Genomic DNA, 15,727 nt, shown 5'->3' on the forward strand with positions numbered 1-15,727 from the left:
ACTGACAAATACAAAATAATATTTTAGCATTGGAAAAATAAATACAAACAAAACAACACTGAATTAGTTACCCAGAGATTTGACATTAAACATTGTGCGGAGCATATTTACTGACAGTGGAATCATGATGATTTGGTGAATTGATTGATGATCAGTGTGTTTGAATTCTGAGCCCTGTTTCCCCAGCTCTGTAGTGGTCACAGACCATAATGGATGTCGCTAAGGGTGGTACTCAGAATCTGACATTGTCCTTGTTGTAAAGTACCGTAGACATTGAGTAAGTAGCGTTCAGACTGACCAAGGTGTCAATCCACAACACCAGGAACACAATTCTGTCTCGCTTGGGGAATGATCCTGTGAATCTACATCTCCAAGCCAGATTGAAAAGGTTTGTGATGGGAGCGGAGATATTTTATTTGACAGGCACCTGTTGCCATGATTAAATCAGAAACATTCTTTGTATTTCAGCTCATCACTATCAGGTCCAGCAGCAGTGACACATGGCCTCTAGTGGTTATACTGTGATACTACATGTCAATCCCTCGCTCACAATCGGCATTTCAACACTGAAATTTGATTCAATTCTTCCAGAAAAAGTCAGAACTGTTTAACTTTGGGGAAACTATTTACATAGGAAGGCATGTCTTTTAGATAATAAGGACCATCTGTTGATCACCCTTTATTGGTGTGCTTAATCTAACCCTGTAAAGCAGAATAACTATTATTGATCCAAAAACAGAAAATGCTGGAAAATCTCAGCGGGTCTGACAGCATCTGTGGAGAGAGAATAGAGCCAACGTTTCAGGTTTGGGTGGCCCATTGTCAGAACTGACCGAGGATCATCCTGATTCGAAAATTTGGTTCTATTCTCTGTCCACAGATACTGTCAGACCTGCTGAGATTTTCCAGCATTTTCTGTTTGTGTTCCACCTCCCAGCATCTGCAGTTTTACGCCTTTATTATTGATACACTGACCTCTGGTGAGATCCATCCTGGAGGGTGAAGTGCAGATTTGATTATCTTGCCTCATGAAGGATTGAGTTGCATCAGTAGTTCAGAGAAAGTTAAGGTGTTTTATTAAAGTTTATTTATGAGTCACAAGTGAAGTTTACATTAACACTGCAATGAAGTTACTGTGAAATTCCCCCAGTCACCACAGTCCGGTGCCTGTTCGGGTTAATGCATCTAACCAGCATGTCTTTCAGAATGTGGGAGGAAACCAGAGCACCCGGAGGAAACCCACACAGACACAGGGAGAACGTGCAAACTCCACACTCACAGTGAGCCAAACTGGGCAGCATGGGAGGACAGTGGGGGAGAAAGAAGGGTGGAGATGAATCAGGTTTTCACAACATTGAAAGATGTGTTAAAGTCAAGAAGCTATTGACACGATTGGCCTAGCTCAGATGAGAGAAGAAGTCCAAAATGTGTAAGCTTTCTAACTCTGGAAAAGAGGAATCTCAGGCTCTGAGTGACAGTGAAAGTTTCAAGGTCACTGATTAGCTGGATTGATAATGGCTGAGAAAGGGGGACAGAAGGTTCTACAGGTATTGACTGATCATTCTTTTGGAATGATGTACGAAGAATCTTGCAGGATTTTGGAAGGAGTGGATCCGGAGATGATACCAGCTGTCTTCGACCCAGAATGTTGAATGTTTCCCATTCCAGATTTTATGAGCTTGTATTTGAAGTTACAATCTATCACCATTCTGTGTCCCAAGTGTTTCATTGACCCAGGTATCCAGGAATATTATCACCCTGGTCATATAGAGTTGGTTTCATTAGAATACTTTATATCAAAAAAGATGCAGTCTTTTTTCAAACCCCTAAGCTAATCCCAATTGTCCACATTTGGCCCTCATCCCTCTATACCCATCGTACCCATGTAACTATCTAAATGCTTTTTAAAAGACAAAATTGTACCCGCCTTTACTACTACATCTGGCAGCTTGTTCCAGACATTCACCACCCTCTGTGTGAAAAAAATTGCCCCTCTGGACACTTTTGTATCTCTCCCCTCTCACCTTAAATCTATGCTGTCTCGTTTTAAACTCCCCTACTTTTGGGAAAAGATATTGATTACCTAGCTGATCTGAGTCCCTCATTATTTTATAGATCTCTATAAGATCACCCCTAAGCCTTCTGGAAAAAAGTCCCAGTTATCCAGCCTCTCCTTTATAACCCAAACCATCAGGTCCCGGTAGTATTCTAGTAAATCTTTTCTGCACTCTTTCTGGTTTAATAATATCCCTCCTATAATAGGGTGACCAGACCTGCACACAGTATTCCAAGTGTGGCCTTACCAATGTCTTGTACAACTTCAACAAGACGTCCCAACTCCTGTATTCAATGTTCTGCCTTCTTCACCACGCTGTCGACCTGTGACTCTATTTTCAAAAAGCTATGAATATGTACCCCTAGATCTCTTTGTTCTGTAACTCTCCCCAACGCCCTACTATTAACTGAGTAAGTTCTGCGCTGGTTCAATCTACCAAAATGCATCACGTCGCATTTGTCTAAATTAAACTCGGTCTGCCATTCGTCAGCTCACTGATCAAGGTCCCATTGCAATTGGAGATAACTTTCTTCACTGTCCACTATGCCATTAATCTTGGTGTCATCTGCAAACTTACCATGCCTCCTATATTCTCATCCAAATCATTAATATAAATGACAAATAACAGTGGACTTAGCACTGATCCCTGAGGCACGTCGCTGGTCACAGACCTCCAGTTTGAAAAACAGCCCTCTACAAGCACCCTCTCTGGCTTCTGCCAAGAAACCAATTTTGTATCCATTTAGCTACCTCACCCTGGATCCGATGAGATTTAACCTTATGCAACAACTATACACGTTATGCTTGGACTCCAGTTAGATATGCATTGCAAACAGTCTAAAATAATTGCACTGATGGCAAACCACCATCTCTCACACTTCTCTCTGCTTTCTTTTTCTCCTTCCAGAATACACTAATACAAGAAGTGGAAAGTACGAGAAAACAGCTTGAAGAATATCATCAGGACAAGGTGCAAATCGCAGTTGCTGTTTGGGTCAGGATGTGCCAATACTTTTTGTTTTCAAACTACTTTGTCCTCTGTTTGCTTTATTATAAGGACAGCGTGGTGACATTACAAAGCAGTGGGACCTCAGAGCTTCACCTTGTGGAGTTGTTTTCTCTTCCTCCTTTTGATTGCCACCAATTTCAGCCACAGTGCTGAGCACCAAACTGGCTGCACAAACACCAACAGTTTGTATTTAGATTCCACCATTAACATCGCTGGTGGACTGCGGGACAAAAGGAGATTACAAATATAAGGAGTGCAAGGCACTCGCCTTGGATTCGGAAACAAGGATGAGAATTTTAAAATTTGCATCATTTCATTAACCAGGAGCAAATTAGGTGAATGGAAGATTTTATGACTTAAGATATGGGCAGAAGCAATTTGGATGGTCCCTGGTTTTCACAGTGTGAGGGGCATTGGAATAGTTAAGTCTAGAAATAAGATGAAGGTTGCAGCAATAAATGAGTTAAAGCAAGGTAGGTATTACAGAGTTGGATACAAGAGGTGTTGGTGATGATGTGGATGTATGGTTGAAAGATCACTTCGGGGTCAGATATGATACCAAGGATTAGAGTAATGTGATTTAGCATCAGATAGTTGTCAGGGAGACTGATGGAATAGAATTTGTAGCAGAGGCCGAGGCAATAGGTCAGTCTTCCCAATATTTAGTTGGAGGAAATTTCTGCTCATTCAGTAGTCTGACAAACTTATAAAAGCAGAGAAGTGGAGGGAGAAGGTCGTAAAGTCAAATTGGGTGTCATCAGTGTACACGTGGAAAATGATGCTGTGTGCCTTTTGGATGATAAAACTGAAGAGGTGTTCGTAGCTGAGAACCAGGAGGTGTCAACAGATGGTTAAGGGACTGCCCAGGCAGTACCTCTGATCTGCCATTCACGCATTCTGATCACTTAATGGACACCTTAAGCTCCTTCTCAGCCTTCTGTATCCTCATTTACATTCCCTTTGTCCCATTCCACCCCCATCCACCCCAATAGTATAAATCTCTGCTGATTCTCTTTGCTCTCAGCTCTGACGAAGGGCATCCAGACTCAATGTTGGCTCTATTCTCTCCCCACAGATGCTGTCAGACCTGCTGAGGTTTTCCAGCTTTTTCTGTGTTTGTTGCAATGTAAACCAGATCTACACACAGCAGACTCTGTTGCTGAAACAGGTTCCACAATATGAATTGGCACTATTCCCTGAAGCTGCTTAGTAACCAACTGAGATGTAGTAACCAATTGGGAAGTGTTGCTGTACATTCCTGTGTAAAATAATTCCCCTTGTAATCCAATTGGATTGGATAAAAGAATATGACTCCTTAAAAAAAAAGTGTACTTTGTTTTTCACAAAGTGCTCAAACTCTTATCTTGAATACTTGCTGATTTCATATTCAGACAAAGAATTGAAATACATGGCCAGGTCTCAAAACCCATTAACCTTTCTTCTGCTGACATAGCAAGTGCATACCAGCAGCCTCGAGGTGTTTTTTACTTTTTTTAGTTACAGATTAGTTTGAAATTATTGCAGCTTGCCTGCACTGAGAAAACAACAGGCTTGTGTTCGCAACAATGACCCTGATAATACAACGTGTGCAAACTCGGAAAATCTAAACCAATGCACAGTCAAGCTTAGTTTCAAAAGGAGTCGTTTGAAGGGAGACATCCTGTATTTGCTCATTAATGTGTTTTCCCCGCTATCTTATCCTGGCATGTACTGAATGGTCAGTGAATCACGTAAATGCACTGAGTTGACCTGGTTGAAGTGTTGCAGAAGATCTTGTGGACACACACTCTGACATGTAAAGTTTATTTATTAATGTCACAAGTAGATTTACATTAACACTGCAATGAAGTTACTGTGAAATTCCCTTAGTCACCACACTCTGTTGCCTGACGGAGGATTTAGAATGGCCAATGCACCCTAACCAGCACATCTTTCAGACTGTGGAAGGAAACCTAAACATCTGGAGGAAACCCATGCAGACACGGAGAGAATGTGCAGACTCTGCATAGACAGTGACCCAAACTGGGAGTTGAACCCAGGTCCCTGGTGCTTTGAGGAAGCAGTGCTAACCACTGTGCCTCCATGCTCCCCTTTTTAACCTGACCTTGAACCTCCTTAATTTTCTTTGCTCTTTAGAGAGATATGGTCCCCGGAAGGGTAGGGGTTTTAGATCAGTTGCTTGGAGGGCTGAAGGGCCTGTTGCAGTGCTATAATTTTCTTTGTTCTTTGTTCTTGTTTATTTGAGCTACCAATGCCAGATTTGAACCTAAAGCTGTAAATGGCATGTGGCCATCATCTCTGCTGCCTCTACCTTTCACCTCTCCATTTTCATTGATTGATATGGCTCTGTTTCCACAATCTCTATTTTGTCTCTTGGCATTTGCCTGTGGCAACCTGTTGAAAGTCACTTTTGAAAAAACATATAATTTCAGCGAAAGCTATCTAATTTCTCTGCTCTCCCTGCACAACAGTACAGCCTCAAAGCAGAGCACTTTCAAGAAAAATAGCATTTTTTATTTAATTTGGTAACTGTTTTGCATCTGAATGTTAATTCACTGAGAGAAGACTGGGCATCATGGATTAAAATTGATAGCTGTATTTTTATGACAGCGTCTGTATTGATATCAGCTGAGCACATATCACTGCTCCTCCCATGTCACTGCTTTCACAGGGCAAGAGGCAAGCAATCGTTCACCTTGCAGGCAAGGAGGGACTTATTATGAGATGCAACTCAATGTTTCAATGGTTGACAGTGGAATTATAAACATAAGCATCACACAGACTCAAATTGTTTTCATTTGTTAACAAAATTTGAAACTATAGTTATCATAGAATCCCCACAGTGCAGAAGGAGGCCATTCAGCCCATCGAGTCTGCACCGACCACAATCCCACCCAGCCCCTTCCCCATAACCCCACATGTTTACCCTGCTAATCTCCGACGCTGTCAATTTGTCATGGCCAATCAATGTAACCCGCACACCTTTGGATTGTGGGAGGAAACTGGAACACCCAGAATAAACCTATGGAGAGAACATGCAAACTCTACACAGACAGTTACCCAAGGCCGGAATTGAACCCAGATTCCTGGTGCTGTGAGGCAGTGGCACTAACCACTGTGTCACCCATTACATGAAACATACTAAGATCTAATTGGCTTTTATAGGTTCGTTTGACCATTGAAACTTTCATTCAAGTGACAAGAAGTTTTCAGAAATTAGTTGATTGGAAAGATGAGTCTGTCCATCATCGTGGCACATGAGGTCTTTGGTTACTTTGTCTCGGTGAATACCTGCCTCGGTGTCCGGTTTTTATTTCTTTGCAGGTTTCCTGGCAATGATATGTGATGTGCATGTGTTTGACTTACACAGGAGAGACTGGCAAATGAAATCGGCAAGTTAAGAGCGGAAGTGGAGCAGTTGAAATTAAGGACAGGAGCGTTTGCAGAAAGTGTGCATCCAAGGTAATCATGCAAACAGTTTGAGTGCTGATCTTGTGAAGGTCGTGTTGTCAGCGGTGAGGTTAATTTTGTTTAAGAATGTGTGGGACATTCCAGCGTGAACAACCATGCTTGTGAATTTCTGAAGGCAAGAATTCCCATTCCTGTTGTTCACGAGTTGAGGAAAAACTTCTTTCCCCAAAGGGTTGTGAATCTGTGGAATTCCCTGCCCAGTGAAGCAGTTGAGGCTCCCTCGTTGAATGTTTTGAAGGCAAGGATAGATGCATTTTTGAACAGTAAAGGAATTAAGGGTTATGGTGAGCGGGTGGGTAAGTGGAGCTGAGTCCACAAAAAGATCAGCCATGATCTTATTAAATGGGGAGCAGGCTCGAGGGACCAGATGGCCGACTCCTGCTGCTAGTTCTTATGTTCTTATATCTTTGTGAAATTCCACCAAATACATCGCTGTGAGATTTTTTCAATGACTAGTGGAGTTCAATTTATTGCATTACAAAAAAAAATTCATTCCCAAGCTTTATTTGACACAGGATTAAAAATAAACCCACAAGATTGTCTTTCTATCTAAGAAACCGTGTGGTAGTGAGAGAGTAAATGTTTTAGGAAAAGAACAGCTTCCTCTTTAGAGTACACTATAAATTAATGGTGAAGATATGTCTGTTCACAGGGCAAATCCATTGAAGGTGAGAAATGTTTCTCATGAAAAAACATGGAAGTAAATAAATGTCATATTTCTATATGTGGTATAGCTGCAGCATGTCCTCCTCATTCCCTGTGTGAGATCCACACAGAACAGCTTTTCATTTGGTTATAGAACTCGACTGACAGCCTCAAGTTTCAATTCCACACTGCATGTTGTACAGCTGATTTAGGGTGTTTAATAGTGGGTCAGTCCAAGAAGAGATACCATGAAAGTTGCCTGGTTTATTGTAAACTGAAATATCTATCTATTGCACTAATACATACTTACAGCAGCCACTGCGTCTCAGTCTGTCTTGCATTTGTTTCCACTCCCATACCATATGGTTTGGTCTGAAAACCCTCAGGGCGACTAGGATTGGACAACAGATACACTTTGTCAGTGCTGCATCACATTTTTGACATTCTAATGAACTCCTCAAGCTTCACCACTATCAGAATAATTTGTATGAGTTATTTATTTTTATTCACTGCCATCGAATGCTTAAAAAAAAGGTTGCGACAGCATTACCGCCACAGCTTAATGCATTGGACTTTATAGGAACATAGAAGGTAGGAGCAGAAGGAGGCCATTCAGTCCGTCAAGTCTGCTCCGCCATTCATTACGATCATGGCTGATTGTCCAACTCAATAGCCTAATCCTGCTTTTCCCCCATAATCTTTGATCCATTTGCCACAAGTGTTATATCCACTGCCTCCTGAATACATTCAATGTTTTGACATCAACTACTTCCTGTGGAACTGAATTCCACACTTTGGGTGAAGAAATGTCTCCTCATTTCCTGTTAAACTCTATGATTCAGGCTCTGATTAGTAAAACTCACAAACCTGCAGTAAAAAATTGACATGGATCTTCCATATTTGAGTGCTGAATTATAACATTGAATTTACAGCACAGAAATGGGCCATTCAGCCCAACAGGTGTTTTATGCACCATATGAGCTGTCCCCGACTCTGTTTATTTCAACTCATTATCAACATTTCCTTCTATTCCTTCATGTACTTACCTAGCCTTCATTATATGGATCACTGCTATTTGCCTCAGTTGCTCCCCTTGCTGACATTTGCACTACTGAGTAAAGACGGTTTTCCTTCATTAGTCACAGAGTTGTAGAGGTTTACAGCATGGAAACAGGCCCTTCGGCCCAACCTGTCCATGCCACCCATTTTTTTAAACCCCTAAGCTAATCCTATTTGCCTGCATTTGGCCCATATCCCTCTATACCCATCGTACCCATGTAACTCTCTAAATGCTTTTTAAAAGACAAAATTGTACCCGCCTCTATTACTACCTCTGCAGCTTGTTCCAGACACTCACCATTGTCTGCGTGAAGAAATTGCCTCCCTGGACCCTTTTGTATCTCTCCCCTCTCACCTTAAACCTACGCCCTCTAGTTTTAGACTACCTTACCTTTGGGAAAAGATATTGACTATCTAGTTAATCTATGCCCCTCATTATTTTATAGGCCTCTATAAGATCACCCCTCAGCCTTTTACACTCCAGAGAAAAAAGTCCCAGTCTATCCAGCCTCTCCTTATAACTCAAACCATCAAGCCCCGGTAGCATCCTAGTAAATCTCTTCTGCACCCTTTTTAGTTTAATAATAACCTCCCTAAAATAGGGTGACCAGAACTGAGCACAGTATTCCAAGTGTGGCCTTACCAATGCCTTGTACAACTTCAACAAGTCCCAACTCCTGTAATCATAGTTCTGACCAATGAAACCAAGCCTGTCAAATGCCTTCTTCACCACTCTGTCCCCCTATTAGTGACCAGCCTTTATTTGTGGCCCATGGTTTTGGACTCCCTCAGAAATAGAAACAACATCTCCACGTGAAGGAAGTATTTTACTGTCAGTTTATGATCCCACATTTCCCAGAACGGCAGGTGTATTGTGTTTGTTATTTATGCCGCGGATTAACGTTCATAGAAAATGAATTTGGCAGCACTTCATTTTATCATGGCTCACTAACAGTTTGGCCGTGGGAGGGGATTGAAAGTCCTGAAGGAAGAGAATTAGTTAACGTTGGAATATATTTTATTTTCTAACCCACTTTTCACAGTGTCCTCATTAGATGGCGCCTCACTGCTATCCATTCTTGGTGGAAGCTCAAATGACCCAGTGAATTGAATATGTCACCAAAGCTGCTGTCATGTTGTGAGCAGTTAAAATGATCTTTGGGAGAGGACGGGGGTGGTACAGGATGTTAAGAAGACTTCAGAAACTCCCTCTAGCACCCTTTATTCAGAATTAATGCAAAACAACTGTATAAAGTTAAAGGAGAGATAGCACGAGAGGCAGTACAGAGGAGGTTCACCAGGATGTTGCCTAGGATGGAGCATTTTAACTATAAGGAGAGACTGGATAGGATTGGAAAGTTTTCTCTTGAGCTTAGAAGGCTAAGGGGGACATGACTGAGATGTATAAGATTATGAGGGGTATGAACAGGGTGAGGAGGGAGCAACTGTTCCCCTTGGTTGAGGGGTCAGTCACAAAGGGGCATCATTTTAGGGTGAGGGGCTTGAGATTCAGAGGGGATTTGAGAAAAGTGAATTCACTCAGAGGGTGGTGGGAATCTGGAATGCACTGCCTGGGAAGATTTTGGAGGCTGGAAGCCTGACAAACTTGAAAAAAACTATTTGGATGAATACTTGAAATATCATAAGAAATAGGAGCAGGAGTAGGCCATCTAGCCCTTTGAGCCTGCCCTGTCATTCAATAAGATCATGGCTGATCTGATAGTGGATCAGTTCCACTTTCCCCCCCTCTCCCCATAACCATTAATTCCCTTATTGGTCAAAAATCTATCTATCTGTGACTTAAACACATTTAACGAGGGAGCCTCCACTGCTTTAATGGGCAGAGAATTCCAAAGATTCACTACCCTCTGAGAGAAGTTCCTCCTCAGCTCTGTTCTAAATTGACTCCCCCTTATTTTGAGGCTGTGCCCCCTAGTTCTTGTTTCCATTCTAAGTGGAAATAATTTCTCTGCTTCTACCCTATCTAACCCCTTCATTATCTCTTATATGTCTCTATCAGATCTCCTCTCAGCCTTCTAAACTCCAATGAGGCCCAGTCTACTCAATCTCTCCTCATAAGCTAACCCCCTCATCTCCGGAATCAACCTGGTGAACCTTCTCTGCACTCCCTCCAAAGCCATTCCATTCGCCTTCTTGATCACCTGCTGCACCTGCAAACTGGGTTTGTGCAATTCATGCACAAGGACCCCCAGGTCCCTCTGTACAGTAGCATGTTGTAATTTTTCACTATTTAAATAACAGTCCATTTTACTATTATTCCTTCCAAAGTGGATAATCTCACACTTGCCAACGTTATACTCCATCTGCCAGATCCTCATCCACTCACTCAGCCTATCCAAATCCCTCTGCAGACTTTGTGTCCTCCACGTAATTTGCTTTCCCGCTCATCTTTGTGTCATCCACAAACTTTGTTACCCCACACTTGGCCCCTTCCTCCAGATTGTCTATGTATATGGTAAACAGTTGAGGCCCCAGCACCGATCCTTGCAGCACACCACTAGTCACCAACTGCCAACCAGAAAAGCACCCGTTTATTCCAACTCCCTGCTTTTATTAGACAGCCAATCCTCAATCCACACTAACACTTTACCCCCAAATCCATGTACCTTAATCTAATGCAGCAACCTTTTGTGAGGCACCTTATCGAATAACATTTATGGATGGGACAAGTGCAGGACAGTGGAATTAGCGATCCTTTAGTCGTAATTATTGTCGGTGCAGACCCGATGGACCAAACGATCATTTCTGCACTGTGTGACTCCATGACTGACCCATACTGCAGCCCCATTACACACACTGACTGACCCTCACTGCAGTCCCATTACACACACTGACTGACCCACACTGCAGTCCCGTTCCCCACACACTGACTGACCCTCACTGCAGTCCCATTACACACACTGACTGACCCTCACTGCAGTCCCGTTCCACCCACACTGCAGTCCCGTTCCACCCACACTGACTGACCCACACTGCAGTCCCATTCCCCACACACTGACTGACCCACACTGCAGTCCCGTTCCACACACACTGACTGACCCACACTGCAGTCCCATTCCACACACACTAACTGACCCACACTGCAGCCCCATTCCCCACACACACTGACTGACCCACACTGCAGTCCCGTTCCCCACACACTGACTGACCCACACTGCAGTCCCATTCCCCACACACTGACTGACTCACACTGCAGTCCCGTTCCCCACACACTGACTGACCCACACTGCAGTCCCGTTCCACACACACTGACTGACTCACACTGCAGTCCCATTCCCCACACACTGACTGACCCACACTGCAGTCCCGTTCCCCACACACTGACTGACCCTCACTGCAGTCCCATTCCCCACACACTGACTGACCCACACTGCAGTCCCATTCCCCACACACTGACTGACCCACACTGCAGTCCCGTTCCACACACACTGACTGACCCACACTGCAGTCCCATTCCCCACACACTGACTGACCCACACTGCAGTCCCGTTCCCCACACACTGACTGACCCTCACTGCAGTCCCGTTCCACCCACACTGCAGTCCCGTTCCACCCACACTGACTGACCCACACTGCAGTCCCATTCCCCACACACTGACTGACCCACACTGCAGTCCCGTTCCACACACACTGACTGACCCACACTGCAGTCCCATTCCACACACACTGACTGACCCACACTGCAGCCCCATTCCCCACACACACTGACTGACCCACACTGCAGTCCCGTTCCCCACACACTGACTGACCCACACTGCAGTCCCATTCCCCACACACTGACTGACTCACACTGCAGTCCCGTTCCCCACACACTGACTGACCCACACTGCAGTCCCGTTCCACACACACTGACTGACCCACACTGCAGTCCCATTCCCCACACACTGACTGACCCACACTGCAGTCCCGTTCCCCACACACTGACTGACCCTCACTGCAGTCCCATTCCCCACACACTGACTGACCCACACTGCAGTCCCATTCCCCACACACTGACTGACCCACACTGCAGTCCCGTTCCACACACACTGACTGACCCACACTGCAGTCCCATTCCCCACACACTGACTGACCCACACTGCAGTCCCGTTCCACACACACTGACTGACCCACACTGCAGTCCCATTCCCCACACACTGACTGACCCACACTGCAGTCCCATTCCCCACACACTGACTGACCCTCACTGCAGTCCCGTTCCACCCACACTGCAGTCCCGTTCCACCCACACTGACTGACCCACACTGCAGTCCCATTCCCCACACACTGACTGACCCACACTGCAGTCCCGTTCCACACACACTGACTGACCCACACTGCAGTCCCATTCCACACACACTAACTGACCCACACTGCAGCCCCATTCCCCACACACACTGACTGACCCACACTGCAGTCCCGTTCCCCACACACTGACTGACCCACACTGCAGTCCCATTCCCCACACACTGACTGACTCACACTGCAGTCCCGTTCCCCACACACTGACTGACCCACACTGCAGTCCCGTTCCACACACACTGACTGACCCACACTGCAGTCCCATTCCCCACACACTGACTGACCCACACTGCAGTCCCGTTCCCCACACACTGACTGACCCGTACTGCAGTCCTGTTCCTCAATGACTGACCCACACTGCAGTCCCGTTCCCCACACACTGACTGACCCACACTGCAGTCCCGTTCCCCACACACTGACTGACCCGTACTGCAGTCCTGTTCCTCAATGACTGACTGGCTGATTTGCGAAACAGGTTTCCAGTTGAAAGTCAGGTGTTTCATGAGCCTGGCACATTTTTGGAAACTCTTCTGAATGAGTTGATACAAAAATGACATAACTTTCATTTAATAAGAGTGATTGAATGCTTGTTTGTAGATCTCACTTGGGCAGTGCAACAGATCTGAGGTACCCACTCAGTTCTGTGGTGGAAACACCAGCCGAACACTATGGGACACCAACCGTGCTACGGCGACCTCAGAAAGGACGCTTCACACCTCTCCGGGATGAACCTACTAAGGTACGTTGATGGCTTGTTTTGAGCAAGAATCACAGAGGTTGGTAGGATTTTTGTTATTTTTTAATCATTAAAATTCCTGTACTTCCTGCCCACCCTTTCAATTTTGGAGTCACTTTTCCAGTTTAGGGAGTTCTCAGGCTGAGCCGGTTACTGGAATATCCACTTGTTTTGTCGGCATCTTGGTTTCAGTGACTGATGTGTGCAACAGAAGTTACTGTATGTGTTGTGGTGAGATCATTTCCAATATCAAAACAAGAGTAAAATAGATGAGCAACACTTCTAAAAAAGCATTTGCAGTCACGCCTGCACATTGCTAAATGTATCACTAAGCTTTCAAAGCAGTTAAATGCACGTCTGCAGAGTGATATCAAAATAAGGAAGAATTAAGAGAAATACTAAAGTTGGGTAAAAGTGGTTGCGGCAAGGCAGGAGGTGGAAATAAGGAGCATCATGAGCCCCCACACTATAACACAATGCTGTTCTCTTTAGTATTTTGTGAGCCTGAACCCCCAAATCCATATGTTCGTCCACTCCATCCAATACACCCTTTCAAGTATGAGTTCTAATTCTTTTCAGTCAAAACTACCGCCACTCATTTACAGATGTATATTCAGGTGCCCCTTGGAGGTTTCATTGAGCCTCGGAATCAGTTGCTTTGTCGCTCACCTTAGTATTAGCTCAAATTTGGACCCTGCTACCTCCCTGATATTGTGGCCAAAGTAAGGTCTTTACATATTTGGCATTGTGAGCATAAATGAAAATCTTGGAATTTCGTGGAACTGGTATGATATGTTAAATTTAAATTCAAATGAGTTGCGTGACTGTTGTAGATTTGCACCAAGCTTGGTGACTGCTATATTTCTGCCTTTCCAGATTCAAGCCCTAAATGAACAGGACTGGGAGTGCGCCCCACAAGCAAACGTTCTGACCAGTGTGACACACACCTTTGAAAGTGACCCAGAAATGTCTGACGTTGATGATGAAGATGGAGAGACAATGTTCAGTTCAGCAGACCTGCTTTCACCCAGTGGACATTCGGACGCTCAGACTCTGGCCATGATGTTACAGGAGCAGCTTGATGCCATTAACAAAGAAATCAGGCAAGGCAGAGACTGGACATGGAAGCTCCTCAAAGTTATTGTGACATTGGCTTTGTACTGTAACAACAACATACTCGTGTCATGAGTGATAACTTGCTATGCATCATTAACACTTTCACCTTGCTTCATAATTTACTTTATATACTATGACTTTTACCAGATGCATCGAGTTATTGCAGTAATATAACAAGATTAGTGACAATTCATATTTTAGCTGGAATCTAAGGGGTCATAAAATCATACAGTCCCTACAGTGCAGAAAAAGGCCGTTCGGCCTCTCCAACAGGGCATCTCACCCAGGCCCTATCCCTGTAACCCCACATATTTACCCCATTAATCCCCCTTACCTATGCATTCTGGGACACGAAAGGGCAATTTAGTGTGGCCAATTCACCTAACCTGCACTGGACTGTGGGAGGAAACTGGAGCACCCAGAGGAAACCCACACAGACACGGGGAGAATATGCAAACTCCACACGTTCAGTGACTCAAGCCGGGAATTGAACTCGGATCCCTGGTGCTGTGAGGTAACAATGCTAATCACTGTGCTGCCCGGTCACTGAGTGTATTGTTGAGTGGTTTTACAAGTAACTGTATGTTTACATAATCATCGATCTTGTAACTTGACCGAGACTTTCCCATGACAGGATGATCCAAGAAGAGAAGGAGTCCACTGAGCAACGAGCTGAGGAGATTGAGTGTCGCGTGGGGAGCGGAAGCATGGATGGGTTAAATTTAACCCGCATTCGAACAGGAACCTCCATTCCAACTTCCCTCACAGCCCTGTCTCTAGCCAGTTCTTCTCCACCCGTCAGTGGGCGCTCTACACCCAAACTTACTCCCCGCAGCTCTTCCCATGACCTGGATCGTAAAGGCATCATGACCCTGGTGAGTTCTGTACTGGATGAAAAAGGGGAGAATTGGGTTTTGAGAACAGATGCAAAAGCAAACAAGTCAACTGTAAAATTATTGGGAGCTGAAAGAGAATCTACAATGTGCACCTCCCAGTGCCAAATCTATACTTTCACAGGAAGTCTAATCCAAACAGGTGAAGCAAATCACTCCAGCGTGAAATGAAATTGTGACTATCAGATGGAGGGATAAAGGAGTAACTGTCTTCATAGTTTCTATTTAAGAATTAGTGTGGAATTAGAAAATATATATAATCACTGCCTTTATGTATTCATAATAGGAAGTGATGAAATAGGGAAGATGTGGAGATGTTGGCATTGGACTGGGGTGGGCACAGTAAGAAATTTCTCAACACCAGGTTAAAGTCCAAAGGTTTATTTGGAATCACAACCTTTCGGAGCACTTGTTCCTTCCTCACCTGAGGAAGGGGCAGC

General features: G+C 44.4%; 1 protein-coding gene across 1 annotated transcript in view; it reads left to right on the forward strand.

Moving 5' to 3' along the window:
• The window catches only part of ppfia4 (PTPRF interacting protein alpha 4), a 607,182-nt gene that overhangs the window by 533,112 nt on the left and 58,343 nt on the right, over positions 1–15,727 (forward strand). Inside the window, exons 11-15 of the mRNA XM_080210286.1 lie at positions 2,964–3,026; positions 6,436–6,527; positions 13,140–13,281; positions 14,155–14,381; positions 15,029–15,269. Of these exons, the coding sequence (XP_080066412.1) occupies positions 2,964–3,026; positions 6,436–6,527; positions 13,140–13,281; positions 14,155–14,381; positions 15,029–15,269 (765 nt within the window). The remainder of the gene's footprint in view (positions 1–2,963; positions 3,027–6,435; positions 6,528–13,139; positions 13,282–14,154; positions 14,382–15,028; positions 15,270–15,727) is intronic.

This window comes from Carcharhinus amblyrhynchos, chromosome 22, assembly GCF_965287045.1.
Source record: "Carcharhinus amblyrhynchos chromosome 22, sCarAmb.v2.hapA, whole genome shotgun sequence".
NCBI classification, from domain to species: Eukaryota; Metazoa; Chordata; class Chondrichthyes; order Carcharhiniformes; family Carcharhinidae; genus Carcharhinus; species Carcharhinus amblyrhynchos.